This window comes from Plectropomus leopardus, chromosome 4, assembly GCF_026936395.1.
Source record: "Plectropomus leopardus strain MGB_pleo_1.0 chromosome 4, ASM2693639v1, whole genome shotgun sequence".
Taxonomy (NCBI): Eukaryota; Metazoa; Chordata; class Actinopteri; order Perciformes; family Serranidae; genus Plectropomus; species Plectropomus leopardus.
The window spans coordinates 19988849-20006546 of NC_142179.1; the positions used below are offsets into that span (position 1 = coordinate 19988849).

Here is a 17698-nt window from a genome sequence, read left to right on the forward strand (position 1 = left end):
AAAAAATCACAAAAGAAATAGGTCTTTATTTATTAGCAAACAACAAACACAACGCTATTGCGTTCTTGTCAATCAGGAATGCGTAAAATGGTAACATACACAAAACTGTATGATGCTCAGTAAAGTGTGTTTTCAAATGGTCACAGTAGTGATATCAAACATTTAGTTTTGATGGAAGTGGAATAAATATTACAGTACAATAGGTAACTTAAACTACCCAGTGAATCTCAAAAACAAAAAAAAAACATGCAAACATCAAACGCTGAATAACAATGTAACTCTAAAATTCTCTTGATAGATAAAATTTGTATGCTGATGTTTTATGGTCTTGTAGGTTATCAAAAAGAGAACATTTCATATTATATGTCTTCACTCTATGAGAGGCTCATGTGGTTGTAGGTCAGTTCATGCAGTTCACTGACTGACTGAGGTCTGACTGGACTCATTTGTTTCCCACTGCTGATGGTAGCTGACGATGATCTCCTCATAAAGCATTGAAGAAGTTCTTCATCTGTGTATAAAAAGGTATTTAAGGATCACAATGGATCAGAAACAAAAGCCAGATAGGAAAACTGTAATGTGTCAGTGTGATGATTCTCCTCACAACAAAGACTTTTAACCCTTTTTCACCAACATGGAAACAGGTTCTGTTCTGATTCCTCCACCTTTATACCCCTTTCCACTAAAATTATTGTGTACGTGTTTTCTGATTAAGGGAAAACCATCTTAGAGCCTATGCCTTTCTGTTTGTTTTAGTGGTATGACACATTCAACATAGCGGACGGGCCAGAAACCAGGTTAGTCAACAGTAAAAAGCAGCATGGAGGTCAGTAAAAATGTTACAGTGGTTATGTCTTTTTATCTCTTGCTTATTCAGTCTCAGTTTAAAACTCTGTGCAGACTAATTTGGAATAATGTTTGAGCGCTGCTAGGGCAGAGACGGACAGTGTTTTGTGGTGGCACATCAATGCATCTCACCAGTTAAGGGGCTAAAATTAGTTTCATCTAGGTGTTGTATTTCCATCACTGCCAATTGAAGCTGGGGCCGAGCAATACCCTTGGCTACAGCGAAGTCATTTGATCCGGATGTAAATGCCAATCTTATTTTTTTTCCATTTACATAGCCAGACAAAGCCAGATGTTAGCAGGTGTTAGTGGTTTTTTGCAGTGGGGAGGGGATTAAATTTGAACTGATCAGAACATTTTGACTCTAAATTGTTTAGAGCTAATTTAGTGAAAAAGAGGTGTGTGAGGATGAGAGATGAGGTCTCAGGACGGGGCCCCCGTGTGGTTTACCCAGGTGTAGCCGCCATTACATCACGTACCTGAGTTATAAATTCTTCCTGCACCTCTGGATCACGCTGGAACTCCACACTGGCATCAAGTTGTAACACAGGTGTCTTTTTCAACTTCTCAAAATGTATTCTGCAAAAAGAGAGTCGAGCTGTAATAGACGGACCACCTCAGACCACACACTGTTGAACGTCATCTGTTCACGGCAGAACAACTAACAGCTGCAGGGAAAGACATTTCAAAGGTGATGATCAAATAGGAATCTGTGTAAAGCATCCTGTAATACAGTGTCTGTAACACTGCTGGTGTTTGTTGTTTTATTTTTTGATTTTTGCAGTCGTTTACCCATCATAACAGCTAAATAGCAATTTTAAGTGTAATGTCCTTATATTTTTTACATCATGCATATCAGGCCTGCATCCACAAAATCCACCTGAATGTAAAAATGCCTCAAAAATGGTCGATCATCTTCATAATTACTATGAAGAATTACGTCACACTTCCAAATGGCACATGTTTTATTTAACATTTCAGTGGTCACTGATACTCAAAACAAAAATCTGATGAGAAAAAACAACACAGACATGATGTCATTAACACTCACTCAGTGGTCTTTTCAACAAGCCACTTCTCATGCTGAATGTGCAGCTTTTCCAGATAGTCCAGTTTCACTCCTTTCTCTTCTGCCCTTCCGCGATGCTCTAAACGCTCCATACATTTCTGAAAGATGACAAGAGTATGTCTTTTTAAACACAGAATAGAGTAAAAGTCAAAGATGTAACATTATAGTAGCAAAAATATAAATATAAACAGCCACAAGTTAAAATTTTGTGCTGCAAACATGCTTTTACCTCATGACTGTTGTTAGATTTATTGCATCTCCTCAATGTAACGTGAAATTGTAACATGAATTCTCCTACGTCCATACCTCTGGAGGGGCTCTGAGGTAGATGATGCCCTCCAGCTCCACCTGGTGTCCAAACTGCTCCACCAGGAGCGAGTGCCAGTCCTGGTAGACTGCCCACTCTGTAGAGTTGATACAGCCCAGCTCAAACATGTTCAGGGCAAAGATGTATCTGACAGGACAGAGAGGCAAGTTTAATTACGAGCAAACAAAATAACAGAGAAAGCATTTGCTCGATGCGTTAATAGTGCATATTTCCATTTCATGCTAATTCTAACCTGAATACAACTTTGATTATTGGCAATAATAATAACAATATACTGGTAATGTGGGGACTGTGGAGTAGGTCTGCAGCTCACTGTGGTTAAAATTTCTCTGGCACAGAAGATCAACACTTTCTCGCACATGTGGGATGATTATGGGCTTCCTCAAAATTGGGGTTCCCTGACATGACATCACTTTCTTTGTCTTGGCTCAATCACCTGTCGCTGTAGATTGAGCGCTCATACACCTGGACAGGTGTTCCCTGTGAGCTGAGTAGGCGAGCTGGAGGAGGCTGCAGCTGCGTTCTCAGTCGGCTCATACAGGAATATGTCTGAAATGTGTATGACCAGCGCTGAGGGTCCTGGTACATCATCTGCAGCAGGTTGCTGACTGTCTTCTGAGGTGACGCGTCTGTCTTCTGTCAAAGACACAAGCAGAGATGGTCAGGCTTGTCTTCCTTTGATTTTTGCTGGGAAAAGATGTAAAGGTGAGGAAATGTGCACATGCCTTTGAGGTCCCGCCCTGAATGTTCTGCCATTTGCTGACTGGTTCTGCCACCACCTCCCAGTATGGACACGCTGACTGCAAGAGTCTTGCAAAGGTCGACTTTCCAACAGCTGTTATTTTAGAGGACATAACACAAATTATATATTACCAACATTCACAGTTTGGCACAACATTTTCTAATTTTGAAGTACTGTAAATATGTTGATCTTAGGGACTGTTTTTTATGAGAAGGAAGTGGCTAATGCATATGGGAGAAGCTTTTCAAATGATTTTTTATGCCCAAGGAAGGGATTTATGTTTTTATATTTGGCATCGAAGAGGCACAATCAACTTTGAAAAAAACAAACAAAAATATGACATTTATTTCTGCTCTCCTTCATGCATGACAAAGGCTCTTTTTTTGTTTTCAACTTTCGTCTTTCGATTAACAAGGTGCAAGTTTTTATAATCTAATCACAGTTGCCATGCCAAGTTATTGATATTCTGGCCACTGCTGCCACAGTTGTATTAGGTACAACTTATTTGGAGAGCAATCATTATCAGTTCATGATGCTAATGTGGACTGTGTGCATGTTGATTGGGTGAGATTAGATTAATTTTATTAATCCAGAAGATATTTAAGGGCAAAGCAGCTCACAGTAAAAAGAATAACACAAGACAATAACAGAAAATTAAAAACAACAGATAAAACAACAAACTGAAAAAAAACACAAGACAAGTAAACACTAAAAAACTAAAACCTAAAAATAAAAATTGTGCTGTGATGTGTGTGCTTATTAAATTTTGTTGTTTTGTGTGTGGCTGTCACACACCCACTTTAAATTTATATACAGCCTGAGTGATTATTATGCAATTTGTAATGAGGATTTGCATTTCCCTAAGAAATCAGCTGTTCGTTTTTGTGATAATGCTCACTCCTGTGCCGTTTGCTGGTTGTATTGCCTCCAATACTTAAGTTTGGTGTAAAAATAGTAAAATACGGTGGTTTCATGTGTCAGGAGGGTCACGTGTATCGGGAAGGGTCATGATAAAAAAAATAAGTCACACCCCTTCTCTGATAAATTAAGAGCAGAGCAGTCCTTTATACAGATCACAGACCACTAACACGCTGTACGTTTTTTTAAATACTCTAAAAATGCTGATCTTACCAATGTTGCCCTCGATAGAGACCCTCTTCACTCGAGCTGTTTTATTCTCAGTTGCAGTTGAGAGGCATCTTGAACAAGATAAACTGAGCTTCCGTGACTTGTTAGCCATTGTGTTTAAGTAAGTTGTCTGTTTTATGGCTGTGTTTCCAACTCGCAGGAGGCTGTCAGGTGTCTTCCACTGTGAAGGAGGCGCATTAACATTATATCCAAATCTCCTGAACGGTATCAAACCTGTTTTTAACTCGGAAACACGGTGTAACAAAGCGCATCGACGCAAGGCAGACATTACGACAGGCATAAATACAACTACAAAGAGATTGTCACATTCATTTGCATTTCACTCGGTATTTGCTAATATAAGTGTTAGTAAAGACTTTGCATTACCGCTGAGCTAAGCTCATGGTAGCTAGCTCCTCCTTTCCATGAGGTATGCTAACATCAGCTTTCGTTAAAATAGTCAATTTATGACTAAATGTGCTACTAATGCTACATTTGGGAGCGCCGATATATTGACTTAATTATTCATGTGGCGTTCGCACTCAATTTTAACATATTAGCTGCTGGTAGGTAAAATTATTTAGGTAACTTCATTTTAAATTATGCCCAAATGCTAAAAACAGTAGAAACATAAACTACTTCCGGTGTCGTGTTCTGTGCTTTCACAATCAAAGTTTTGACAAACCACAACCTGCCCGTTTGAAGAGAAAAGTGGTGGCAAAAGATGAATTCGCTCTTGCTTGGGTTTCACAAATTTACCGTTCAGATTCAAAGACGTTTGAAGGAATGACCGTACGAGTTTGGTCGCAAGGAAACTATAAAATATTTTATTTTATATTTCCTTGATCATAAATCCGGAAGTACTTCTGTTTCTACAGATGAATGAGGTCCATGAGGTCAATGGCTTTATTTACGTTTATGCAAAAAGTAAGTAGACGTAAACTATTAAGTGTTGACATGAAGTATATATAAACTATAAAATGTATATAAACTATAACGTGTTTATAGGCCTAAATAGAATTCGTTTTACGCAAATGTATTTGTGAAATATAAGATGTAAAATTTTTGCTTTTTATTTTCTGAGTTGTGTACCTGAGGATAATGCATGCTTAATTTAGTCACTGAATCATTTGGATCATGTCTCTTTGTATCTCACAATTAATCATCAAATCCCCCAATTTTCCCCAAATTTCCTTGGTTTCTAGTGACATTATAAGTACTTAACACCACACAGATTGTGGTGTCTGTATCAATTTACCCTAAGCTTACCATTTTTGTAGATCACTGATTTTCACAAACAGCCAAAAAATACATTTAATTGAGATTAGAGTGATATTTAATCATGTTTGTTGTTTAATGATAAGCATTTTGTTGGCATAGTTTTCAATCATGTTCAGCTTCCCCACCAGGCATTAAATCACAAATGTTAATTCTCATCTCTGTTTGAACAAAAGTGTTAATGTGGGATAGTTATACAAAATTTGTGACTTAATGGACATCAGGTGTTTTATTTCATTAACTCATGCCACAGCATTAACAGCAACAATCTGCATGAAAACGTCATCTTAAAGAAATAACTAATTTTAAAATCAAACGATACCATACTATGTGTCTGGAGCTCCGTAGGCACTAGTTTTTCTTACATTATTGTATGTGACGATGTCAATTAACATTCAAAATCCATAACACAGGTGCTTAACAAAGGTTCAATAAAAATCCAGTTGCACCCAAATGACAATATTATGATTATCTATGTAACTTAGTAAAGAAATATAATATGATTTGATAATTTAGTCAACGGTCACTTGCTAATAATTCATATTTTGTTTGTTACTGAAACACAAGTACAGAAATTCATTTAAAAAGCTACTGCAACTTTTTTATTTGTTAAAAAACACAATCAGACTTTGTAAGAAAAACATTTCACAATCATTTAACAATCAAATAAAGATTTACAATTTACATACTAAAAACTCTTTGCAATTATTTCTTAATTACACTTTAATTCAAGCTTCAAACTTACTCAGTGGCATCAGACAATTTAAGTATATCACTCTTAAAACAAAAAAGGATTAAAAAATGTCAAGATTTGACTGCTCTTGGCCCTCATCAGTGTTGCGTCAGCAGTGCATCTCAGTAGTTTGTATTTTTGATGGTTATCTTTTGAGCCGCCTCAATCTTGTAATCATTGATACCTGAGGAGGAAAAAGGGCATTTTTTTAACCAAAGTCAAATTAAAGCAACTCATCAAAGAAATAAAGACAATGCTTTATTATTGAGACAATCATTGTAATGTGTGTGTGTTCTCACCCTCACTGAGAGCAGTGCCATCTGAGGAGAGGTGCCAGTATCTTCTGTCGCTCTGTCTGGCCTGCTCTCCGTTCACCGCACTCAAGAAAGGTCCCCACAGGCTGGACTCCTTCTCAAACCTGCCAACCAGCATCAAATATTACTCAAGGTAGGCAATCACACAGGACTCAAAGGTACAGTGTGTAAGATTTAGGGGGATTTAGTGGCATCTAGCGGCTAGAAATGCAAACTGCAACCAGCTGGAACTTGAAAAAACAAACAGACCCAGTGATTTAAACCATTAGAACACAGAATGAAGCAGTTTCACATTGAAAAATTAGTCTTTTTATGGCGCCGCTTGTCATGGAAGGTCTGCTAAATATAGTGACAGACAAAAGATGCTAATGGCTCTATCTAAAGTCAGTGTTTGGATTTTCATGTAGAGACATGGCGGTGCAACATGGCGATCACTGAGGATGAGGACCCACTCCCTATGTAAGTAAAAGCATTTCATTCTAAGGTCTCCTTTATACTCAACGTTACATACTGTAACAGAAATGCATGGAGCCTTCTGCCTGTGCTCTGCATCATTTCGTACATGTTTGGGCACATTTTCTGAAAGTTTACAGATAAGGACAAAAGCAGCAGTACCACCAGAGATCCTGGAGGCAGTGTAGCTAGTTCAAGCAGGATACGACTGTAGCAGAAGATTAAGACATCTAAATAATGGCAGAACTTAATGTATTTGTAATATATAATAACATATAGGAATATATAGTGAAATAGGTGAAAAGAATCCTCTGTTCACATGTCGGGATGTATATAATGGCTGCATCTGCCGTCTACAAGGCTGCCTTTGTTTAAAGGTACATTATTAAGACCTCCTCCACTGTCGCCACATTTGTTGTTATGTGAAACTTTTGACTCCGCCCTCTAGTGCCATCAATTGGCTGTTTCTATGCCAGCATCAAAGATGCATGGATGTCTGAGGGTAGTCATGTTTATAACATTTAAATCGGACATATTGATTTTCGTATGTAAAGGGAGTATCAATGAGCCTGAAGGTAACAAAACCCCAACATTTATTATTTTCGGGTGATTATACACTAAGGAAAACATATTTATATTTAATTTCATCCATTATATCCCCCTTAAATCCTACACACTGGACTTTTAAAAAAATCTATGAAAAGAAATGCACATGGACACATTATATGAACTCACGTGAAGCCAACATCTTTTCCCTTAAGAAGTTCAAGAGCCTCCAGCAGAGAGCTTCCCTTTGGCACATTCACAGAGTAGAGAGCAGCTGCTCCGCTCAGCGTCACCACCTCCACCGTCAGCATCACTTTGGTCTGGCTTGGTAAAACCACCACGGGATCTGCAGGCTCCAGCACGAGGGTATCTGTAGGAGCACATGCCACACAGTGAAGACACGGACACAACGTGAAATAAAAATCGACCACAGGGGGGCCGACGTAATGCTGCACATTACCATCCTCGTTGAGGCAATCCTTGCTTTTAACCGACAGGTAGGATTTCTTCTGGAGAGCAGGCAGGATCTGAGAAACAGCCATTGGGTTGTGGTACGTGTTGCTTCTGGCGTCTGTCCTCATCGCCTCCATTGAGGCAGCACAATCTGCAATATGGCTGCCCATTGCCAGTAAAGCCTTGAACACAACAGACGGGTACATTTCAGCTGCAGAGATTTTGTTTCAAACGGTAAAAGAGACAAAGGGAGTTAAACAAATGGATCCTTACTTGAACTGCGAGGCCTGTGCTGAACTCATTGCCAATATGACCGTCGTCCCTATGAGCGGCCAGGAGCGTCTCCTTGATCTTGCTGAGGGCTGTGTCGAGCTCAACAGCGTTCTGCACATGACCAGCCTCCTTCACACACTGGAGCGCCATTCCAGCCATGGCAAAGGTGTCTAAGGAGAAGTCATCGGGTAAAATGTGCAAATTTAACGCACAGAGGGAGAGTTTCATTTCAAGCACAAGAAGAAACTAAACATCTGTGAGCGGTTACTGGATTCCTCTCAGATAAATATTGTGGTGGTGTTAACAGAACTGAGGCAAGTACACTCTGCGACCCTGAACTTTCATTCTGGCAAATTACTGTGAGATGACCAAAGGTGAGACCATGTCATTGTTTTGCAAGTCAAAAGAAAGACTCGAGTCTTTCAACTCAAGCTCCAAGTCAAGTCCCTGATCCTTAACTTGGAGAGGGAGACCTAAACAAGTCATAATGTGCAATGTAATTCCATTTTAACAACAAAGTGATATATTCAATTTACAAATATGTTATTGAAAATTATAATAATAATTTGACTTGTGACACACTTTTTAAATACCATGCTTTTAAATCTTTGGGCTCGGAGCAAGATATCAAGTATTTTTCAAGTTAAAAGGCTAAGATTCAAGTAAAGACACAAGTTACTGATGTTAAAGTCCAAGTAATGTTAAAAGTCTTTTTTGATTTCTGAAGTCAGTTTTTTTGTGACACGAGTTGGACCCGAGTCCAAGTCATGTGACTTTAGTCCTCACCTCTGAAGATGACCAACTAGTATTAATCACTAGTATCTTTATGTAATTTACCTGTTTGAATTACTCTAAATATAATGCAACAACACAGCACAGTTGTTTTTTTAAATCTTTCATGCTCTCACTCCACCAGCATGAGTGCTAATCAGTCTACCATTAGGCAATTTATTGACTTTTTTTATCATAAGAATTGGAATAAATCATTGCCTTCACAATTTCTCTTTTATATTTATTATTTAACAGCTACAGTAAAACATTACTCACCAATACTCTCAGAGTCTCCGTGTTTGAAGAGATTATTTTCTGCTGCCTTGATGAGCTTGTTGCTGACATGGTTGTTGACCCTGATGCCGCTCACACAAAGAGCGAGCACACCCAGAGAGTACTGGTAATAGTTGGTCAAAGGGCGGTGGCTGACTGTGCAACGCAGAGGAGAAATAAAAGAAACCATATTATATTAAAATGTGTCACTATAATTTTTAAGAAGCTAAAAAGTACTTTATTTTGTTCTTAGCTTGGATGGCATTTGTCAATGGTTGCTCTAATGACCGATCCCAAAACTGCAGAATTCAAACAAAATACAACCTTAACACTCAGAGATGTAATTGACACATCACAGCTATAAAGCTTAAATAGAGCCATTATGAAAAAGGATGTATTGGTAATGTTTGCTGGTAACATACAAAATCATAAATTATGAAATGTTAAATTGTTTCATTGTCACTGAGCAAATTAAGCCCAGGGTGTTGAGATTTTACACTTTAAGGTAAAATATCTCAGATTTTTTTTTCTGAGAAAATATCCTCACAAAACAAATTGAACTCATTTTGTAACACAGTGTAAAACAGGACGAGGAACACTTTTTATGACAACTGCTGGCATCCAACAGGTCAAAGGAAAACTTACCGGCAATATGCTCTTTTTCTTGCTCCATCTGATTCTTCAGGTGTGTCAGCAGCGGCTCACTCTTCTCACTGACGGTGAAGGTGATCGTGGTGAGGTCGTAGCAGGAGGACTTCAGCGCAAGAGTGTAAAGTGCTAAGAGGCCAACCACAGACTGACTGTTTGAGAGAGAGCTGACAAAGACACAAGAGACAAAGGTTCAGGGAAACGATCGGTTCAAGCCCAGATTTAAAATAGCATTACAGTGTATCAAACAATGAAATACCTTTGAAGGTCATTGTGCAAATCATTTTTCAGTTTATTAAGGTGATCACTCTCCTTTGCGGAGTTGTGGTTGTCAGAAAGTCGTAATGCCAAGTGGACGCTGGGATTGGGGAGTCCTTCCTGCGTCTCCAGTGAGCGAAGGAGATTCTTATTAAGTGACAGGTGCAGCTCTCTGTTGGATTCTTCAGTATCTGGATTCAAATATTAAAAGAAAATCTCAGTAAATTGAATTCATAGCCATAAAAAACAGATAGATAGACAGACAGATATTTAGATAGAATAACACTAGAAGAGAAAATTCTATGTATATGTATAGAAAAATGAACCTCAGCATACTCTGTAAGAATTACATAAGAATATACAATGATACACTATAAATATACAAAATAAAATCACTAAAATATTCATAATATATTAAAAAAATCTAAAATAATACATTTATCCATGGGATGACATACTGCCCGCATAAATACATAAACAAGTGTGCAAACTTGTTGATGATTTTTTATTTTTAAGAGAGCAGATATACTAATACTCTCCTGCTGACATCAACTTGAACTTTCGCAGCATTGCAAAACCAGAACTGCAGCATCAGCAGCCACAACAAGAGGATCATTTAAAGAAGTTTCCTTGCTGTGTTCAAGATCTCTCAGTGTCTCTCATTTATGAAAAAAGTCACAGCATTATCTGTGTTATACAACTATTAAACAACTTCTGTTAATAAGCAAGATGAAGTCTATTCAGATTCCTAGTAGTAGATGATTGTGAAATCAGTGAATGTCTGGCCTGGTGAGTCAATTTGTTTGTAAAGTTGGTAATTTCCAGAGTTCAGACAGATTTGGTAAGAGTAGTCAGAGTTTTTATTGATTGGTGACAGATTTATAAAAGAAAAATAAAATACTTACCACATGGTTTACCAGAGGTAAAAGCCAGGAGGCTTGTTATTATGATCAAAGGCAGCATTTTGGATACCCTGTTGGATATCACTGTCAGTTTAAATTAATCAATATATTCGCCTGAAATGTTACAGTAATAATGCAGATATAGGTCTACTGTAAAACGGATAGATCAGAAAACTCTTGCCATGATAGTATTTACGTTTTTGAGGAAACAGTTAAACAATTAATCAAAAATAATTGGAATATACTTGTAGACTAACTCTAGATACACGACAATCTATTCCGCGATGTTAGGTTAATGTTATAAGATCGTAATTACAATGTTATCACTGTATTTTAGTCATTAGCTGGTAAGCCTTTAATATTTTTGCAGTACACAGTGGTGTCTTACCGCCGCAGAGACTCACTCCAGTGTGAAGAATAACAGCTGAGTAAGAGCAGAGGCAGAGACAACAGCTTCTAGTATTTCACTGTCACATGACTCGTTATTTGCGATGACAAAGCGATGAGAAAAGCAAGACGGTCCCTTTAAACATACCTTAAATGGAAGGTTGGAGATATCTATCTTGTCAGCGCATATACTCTTTGGTAAATACGAACGAATAAACAAGAGGCAGATGATTATCTTACGTTACACAAATCGGCGAGCGACTCTCGTTTAAAACTGGCATTTTAACTAATGCCAACCAACGTAAGCAGCTACGACTGGTGCTAACGCTTCAAAAATAACTTAGTCAACTTTGTTCATGTGAGTCACCGACTGTTAAACACTAACTTCAAGTTGGTCGTTTTCCGTAACTACAATTCCCACAATTCTCTGAACGTAACGTACGTACTTTCTAGAATATTGACGATACTTCTGGCGCGACTCACTTTTTCAGAATAGCTACCCAAAAGCAAGCCCACCATTCAGGCAGCTCAGACCACAGGGGCATTTAATGTGGGGGCTGTTTCTGCATGCAAGTTGCTTCAATATTAAGTTAGTGAGACTTTCGCGTGTAAAGCCTGTTGCTGTGTGCTAATGGCGTCATTCCGGAGGAAAACAAAGTGGACTGACGGAGACTAGCTAACGTTAAACATCAACAACAAAAACACGAAGGGGCAGGGCAGCTGCACAGGTCGGTCTGTAACGCGACAATGTTACATGTCTGCTTTACTTATTGAAAGTTGTTATTCGGTACAGGGATGAAGCTGTAATTGTGTCGTGTTAAAGTACTAGCTTGTTTTATCTGTAACGTCATACTAAGGTTAAATTTAACAGTGGCGTTATCGCTAGTAAAGATTATCAGCCAGCTGTCCTCGTGTAAACAGAGTTATAACTTGTTGAGCTGTGTGTTTGTTTCATGTAAACCTACACGACGCACATCTGCTTGGTATTGATGTTCTAGATCAGCTCGGGTCAGTTTTCAGTGAACTACCCGTGTCACCTCCAATAATTTCACCGACTGGACCACCCTGTTCCCACTAGCAGTGAACTGGGGTTCCTGCCAGCCATGTATTCATTTTCAGGCCCCACAAGCATCCCTGAATTTGATCTCGCATCTCCAAGTACGTCTGGCCATCTACAGAGAGCAACTCTCTCTAACAAGTATGTAGCCAAAGGTTTGGGTCCTCTCCACACGTCAGAAATGCAATGGCAACACTTGGGATATTCTGTCAGTCTTAAACTGACATTTGTCTCTCTCTATCCCACAGCAGCTGGGGGACAAGGTGCCTCAGGAAGCACAGGAGGAGAGTTGATGATGAGTAAGAGATGCACAGACTTGATATCTAACAATGCTTTGGAGTAGTCACATATGAGTGATATGATGCACACCAGTCAGCCAAACCATTAGAACCACTACTGAATAACACGAGGTGAACAGCAGTGATCATCTTGTCACAATATAGTGTTCTGGTGGTGAAAACCCTTGGTCATTGCATTCATGTGGATGCCACCTGACACGCTACACACACCCAAACATTCAGTGTGTTTACATGATGTTAAGGAAAGTGGCAATATTGTGTTAGGCCGACTAAAGCTAGACTTCTAAAATACATGTAAACATGTTTGTCTGACTAAATTCTTACCAAGTTGAATTAGTCGAAGTTGAACAAACACACCTAGATAATGCAGTTTGGATTCAATTTATTCTTTTATATATAAGCCTCAACCTGACCTGAAATGGCCTAGGCTTTCTACACATGCTCCATAGTCCCTGCGCTGGGCTTTGACCCGGGAGTCAAACAGCCTACAATTGTAGACGAAAGCCAGGAAACACAAAAGAAGAAGACGACTGGAGAAAAATCAAACAAGACAAAGGCACCTAAGTGAAGTGTAGAGCACATATGTAATGTACAGAAAAGTTATCCCTGTTTGCTGCTTGCTAACTTGTTTGGCATGTGACATAATAGGTCAACCGGAGTAAGGCGCAGTAGTAACTAGCTGAAAGGGGGCAAGAGTCAGACATACAGTAAAACTTTATTTAATAGCCCGGGCTACTGTTGGCTCGAACCATTGAACTCATTTGGCTTGTATTTAGGACTGGGGTCTATATGGGACAGACTTTTAATTCCATTCACATAAAAAGATCTGCAGTAGTGTTTGGGTGGGCAGAGCGTGTCAAGTGACCACTTGAATACCAGGACCCAAGGTTTCCCTGCAGAGCAAGACGCCAAATGTCAGTGATAAATGTTATTCACTGAACTTTTAATGTTTTGGCTGATTGGATTACATCTTAACATTTTCCTTCAGGGGATGCAGTGCTAAAAGGAGGAGGTTAACGTTGGAGGCAGAAGTGGACATTTCAGAGAACACAAACACTAGCATTTGTAATGACGGGCCGACAGCAAACAGCTGCTCTCCTGTGTCTGCTCAGCAAGCCAGCCCTGCACCTCCACAGCCCTGCTCAGCATCGCAACCCTCTACTTCGTTGCAGCCCTCGTCTGCTCTGTCCCGACCCGAGACAGAGAGCTCCTGCATGGAGATAGAGACGGCTCAGAGGAAACTTCAGGAGATTGAAGACAGGTATGTAATATGCAGCGTCTGGGAAAAGTTACAAAAACTTCCATCTATGTACCTGATTGCTTGCTTTTCAAAATTCAAACTAACACCTCAAATAACCAAAAATCCATCCTTCAAGTAGTCACCCTGGAATCTGTTCACATGTTGAAGTGTGAAAAGAAAAAATATATTATGTTAACGGATCCAGCAATCCCAGACTTTTTAGACATCCCATGTTATTAGAGAGTAAGCTCCTGCAATAGTTAAGTACTGCTGCCCTGTTGAATGAACTAATGAATTCAGGTATAAGTTTTCCAGACTTTAGGAGGACTAAAGAAATGTGAAGCAGCACAAAGCGATATTTCCTTTGTTTCATTTATCCCATGCAGGATCATTTGGGCCTTGAGTTTATTCCAACATGCATTTGGTAAGAGGGGAGTTTCACCCTTGAAAGGTCACCAATCTAGTAAAGATCAGAATATCCTCTGAAGTGACTATGATTTGTCTGACTAATCGTGTTTAAAATAGAAGCAGGGGATCAGACTCTCATCTGCTGCAGGGGTTTGTTTGGTGTGACATTGTTTTCCTGGTGAGGAGCCATATAAATGTGCGATTATTAAATGGTGTCATTTCTTGTCTTGCTATATTATTCAGGGTTCCCACAGTCATGGAAAACCTGAAATAGTCATGGAATTTCAATGTTATTTTCCAGGCCTGGAAAAGTTTTAGAATAAGTAAAAATCATTAAATGTTTTGGAAAAGTCATGGATTTTAGTTGTGTGTAAAGGGATTGTTAAGGTACTCTTTCATGGATGACCTTCCAGTTAATGTGATAAACATAACCAGCTATTACAGATGGAAAAGGCTGCTGTTTCGTTTTCGTGCAATAATTAATATTTGAAGTAAAGTATACATACAGTTCTGTTCATTTCATATGTTGCGAATAGTCATTCAATTTTATTATGGGTCCTTGAAAAGTCATGGAAAAGTTTTGAAATTTTGTGTTTGAAAATGCGTAGGAACTGTTATTATTGTTCTGTGTCAAAAGCACTGAATTAAGATATTGTTGGTCAAGACTTAAATCTGTTCCAAACACATCTAAAATATTTGAGAAAATATTTGTATAGATTCATATGTAACTAATCTCTCCTGATCGTAACTTATGACCCACTCTTGGTTTGTGTCAGTGTAATTTTCTGCAGAGAGTCTGCCCTCTGCCTGTATTTTCCTAGCTCCTTTTTCATTTTTACATGTGACATATTTGAGGATGTGTACCCCCTCAGATGGGGTTGGAATTTTTTGAAAGAAAAATTGGTTATGGAGGGCTTTGTGAGTGAGGAGGAGGACTTTGACTTGAATGCGTTGTGGGACAGGGAGCCAGTGGAGATTCTGGAGGACAGGGGTGATGTGATCACAGGGGCTGGAGTGAGTTAGCAAACGAGCAGCAGAGCTCTGCATGTGCTGGAGCTTATTGAGGACTTTGGGTGATGAACCGAAGACATTGCTATTGTAGTAATCAATTCTGGAGGTGATGAAAGCATGGATTAGAGTTTCAGCTGCAGAGTGGGAGAGTGATTGGTGGAGACGAGCTATATTTTTAAGGTGGCAGAAGGCGGTCGTGGTGACATGGTTAACATGTTCAAAGGATAGGTTGTTGTTGAAGATGATACAAAGGTTGCGGATGTGTGGGGATGAGTGCAAAGTGGAGTGGTCAATGGTGAGGCAGAAGTCGTGTGCGGATTTGGTGAGAGATTTGAGACTGTTGATGAGCATGTCAGATTTTCTGCTAAATTTCAAATACGGTCCAATGATTTTCCGGTAGTTTCAGTTGCATTTACCTTTATGTTGTCAAGATATTCGCTGGTTTCCTTCCATTTGGCCACAATGGATTTGTTTTGCCATTCAGTGGAAGTGATGGCTTTACATGAAACGGAGTCATCAACACTGTACCCTCATTGCTTTAAGTGAAAACTGCAAGTTTTATGTATCACAGAATCACGCTGGAGGATGACGATGAGGACGAAGATCTGGATGTGGAGCCGGCCCCTAGACGGCCAGTGCTGGTGATCTCTGACAGTTTGAAGGAGGGTCTGCAGCGCGGCATCAATGACATCCTTCTGCACACAGTAGCCCAGTCTGTGTATGTTCCACCAAGGTTTTTTTACTGAAACGTTTCTGTTTCATTACCTAACATGAAGCTCCTCGACACATTGTTTCCAGGGTGTTTGTTTTTGTCTCACCTGCTTTTTCCTTATAACTTTAGGAGCCACTCCTGCATGGAGTTGGTATTGTGGCGCCCACCAGACGATCCCTTCAGTCGGCGGCGAAAGGGCTCATTACAGAAACAAAGTAAACAACAGACAGTATCTCGGCAACCCCCGACTCCGTGTCCATCTCCCACCCCTCACAGCCCCTCCAGTCCACCTCCAGACACACACTCCCCTCTGTACAGCTTTCCTGTGGCCCACAGTTCTGGAGAGGAGGACATGGAAATGTAAAGGTGCTTGATGACTTGAAAGGACATGCCAAAGTAAGAGACTTGAAATGTAGTCGCACAAAAGACTATAACAGGACTCAGAACCACTTGAAGTTCATCTGTTTGGCAAGGTATGTTGGCTTTACATGAATGTTGTGCCATTTTGGACAGTTTAGGCAACACATCTTTTGCTTTACAGTCACTCAGTATGGGTTTTTTGACTATAATCCAGTGCAACTATATAAAGAAAATGTAACAATGCTGACTGATTAATAATTTTTATTTATTTAAATCTCCAGTGTAACTGTCATGATCTCAAGATTTGGTACAGTTCTTTAGACAGCCTTACAAAACCAAATTAATATGATTTACAGAATTAACCTTTGCCCTTAGAAATGAGATAATTTGTACATAAATTTGCCAAAGCCTGCCAACAACACACTGATGTACTGTAAATGTAATGTTCTTTGTTAAACATCAGTGTCTGAATTTTGTACAGTTTTTATGTTCATCTTCTGGGCATCGTAAACAGGACACAAAACATTGTTCCTTTGGGGTCACATTTGCTCGCAGCATGCCTTCCTGCTTGCTGTTGTACTTGTTGTGGTAGAAAGACTATCTTCCTGTAGAACTTAGCAAGTATGCCATCTTGGAGCATATTTGCATTTTTTTCATGATTTGATTGTATTTTCATATATACATTACCAGCATTGCAAACAGCCATAGAGTGTTATCACCTTTTATTTGTTTTTGAATAAACTCTTACGTTGTCCATGTAGAAATTCTGCACTGCTTAGTTTATTTTCATTAGATAACATTTTGCTTACATTTGGTGAAAGCAATCCCCTTTTTTATGAGCATTGCAATGTTTTTATTATCACATACAGTATACCAGAAAGAGAAAGGGTCCAAGGACAAAACCCTGAGGAACACAATAAGTGACCATACATCCATACATATGTTAAAAACAATTAGCCAAATATAATTTTAATCAGTGAACTATTCTGTTATTCAATGCAGCAGCCTCCAATTTGTCACAAAAAAAGAAATGATTTATTGTGTCCTATGCCATTTGTCACAACTTCTTTTGAATGTGCCAGAAAGCTGCCAAAAAAGTCATTATTGTGCAGTTTGTGCAACAACTTTTATGATGATACACAGGATTCCCATGAAGACCTGTCAGCTTTATGAGGTTCTCTGACATAACTCACATGATCTTCTGTGAAA

General features: G+C 39.1%; 3 protein-coding genes across 8 annotated transcripts; 1 reads left to right on the forward strand and 2 right to left on the reverse strand.

Moving 5' to 3' along the window:
- Positions 1-6: 6 nt before the first annotated feature.
- Positions 7-4764, reverse strand: dguok (deoxyguanosine kinase). Of its 2 annotated transcripts, XM_042488324.2 has the most exons (8): positions 4501-4763; positions 4117-4294; positions 2969-3078; positions 2680-2879; positions 2222-2369; positions 1898-2013; positions 1326-1425; positions 7-511 (listed from the first exon to the last, which is right to left on the reverse strand). In XM_042488324.2, the coding sequence occupies exons 2-8, from the start codon at positions 4223-4225 to the stop codon at positions 485-487; spliced, it is 810 nt and encodes a 269-aa protein (XP_042344258.1). In that variant the 5' UTR covers positions 4226-4294; positions 4501-4763; the 3' UTR covers positions 7-484. The 2 variants fall into 2 exon arrangements, with proteins under 2 accessions (XP_042344258.1, XP_042344257.1); XM_042488323.2 differs by having other exon boundaries at positions 4117-4764.
- Positions 4765-5605: 841 nt separating this feature from the next.
- Positions 5606-11439, reverse strand: tcn2 (transcobalamin II). Its single transcript, XM_042487964.2, has 10 exons — positions 11404-11439; positions 11019-11086; positions 10115-10304; positions 9853-10022; positions 9211-9363; positions 8164-8333; positions 7898-8072; positions 7627-7807; positions 6424-6542; positions 5606-6308 (listed from the first exon to the last, which is right to left on the reverse strand). The coding sequence occupies exons 2-10, from the start codon at positions 11074-11076 to the stop codon at positions 6247-6249; spliced, it is 1278 nt and encodes a 425-aa protein (XP_042343898.2). The 5' UTR covers positions 11077-11086; positions 11404-11439; the 3' UTR covers positions 5606-6246.
- Positions 6438-17253, forward strand: ccdc117 (coiled-coil domain containing 117). 5 transcript variants are annotated; one of them, XM_088076777.1, is made up of 7 exons: positions 6438-6571; positions 6846-6897; positions 12401-12600; positions 12708-12758; positions 13747-14019; positions 15989-16150; positions 16259-17253. In XM_088076777.1, exons 3-7 carry the CDS (start codon positions 12506-12508, stop codon positions 16491-16493), a joined length of 816 nt encoding a protein of 271 aa, XP_087932903.1. In that variant the 5' UTR covers positions 6438-6571; positions 6846-6897; positions 12401-12505; the 3' UTR covers positions 16494-17253. The 5 variants fall into 5 exon arrangements, with proteins under 5 accessions (XP_087932903.1, XP_042343900.1, XP_042343899.1 ...); XM_042487966.2 differs by lacking the exons at positions 6438-6571; positions 6846-6897 and adding an exon at positions 11545-12130 and having other exon boundaries at positions 12711-12758; XM_042487965.2 differs by lacking the exons at positions 6438-6571; positions 6846-6897 and adding an exon at positions 11550-12130.
- Positions 17254-17698: the final 445 nt, after the last annotated feature.

Bases quoted from the DNA above. Each gene is read 5' to 3' on its own strand.
- dguok (XM_042488323.2), bottom strand. From the start codon at position 4,414: ATGCCTGTCGTAATGTCTGCCTTGCGTCGATGCGCTTTGTTACACCGT. The intron at 2,014-2,221 runs GTATGGACGTAG...GTCATCTTTCAG, and splicing joins ACCTCAGAGCCCCTCCAGAG to AAATGTATGGAGCGTTTAGA. The intron at 1,426-1,897 runs GTGAGTGTTAAT...CTCTTTTTGCAG, and splicing joins CTTGTTGAAAAGACCACTGA to AATACATTTTGAGAAGTTGA.
- tcn2 (XM_042487964.2), bottom strand. From the start codon at position 11,076: ATGCTGCCTTTGATCATAATAACAAGCCTCCTGGCTTTTACCTCTGGT. The intron at 8,334-9,210 runs GTGAGTAATGTT...ACTTCTCCTTAG, and splicing joins CGGAGACTCTGAGAGTATTG to ACACCTTTGCCATGGCTGGA. The intron at 7,808-7,897 runs GTAATGTGCAGC...GTGCTCCTACAG, and splicing joins GGATTGCCTCAACGAGGATG to ATACCCTCGTGCTGGAGCCT.
- ccdc117 (XM_088076777.1), top strand. From the start codon at position 12,506: ATGTATTCATTTTCAGGCCCCACAAGCATCCCTGAATTTGATCTCGCA. The intron at 12,759-13,746 runs GTAAGAGATGCA...ATTTTCCTTCAG, and splicing joins AGGAGGAGAGTTGATGATGA to GGGATGCAGTGCTAAAAGGA. The intron at 16,151-16,258 runs GTTTTTTTACTG...TTATAACTTTAG, and splicing joins TCTGTGTATGTTCCACCAAG to GAGCCACTCCTGCATGGAGT.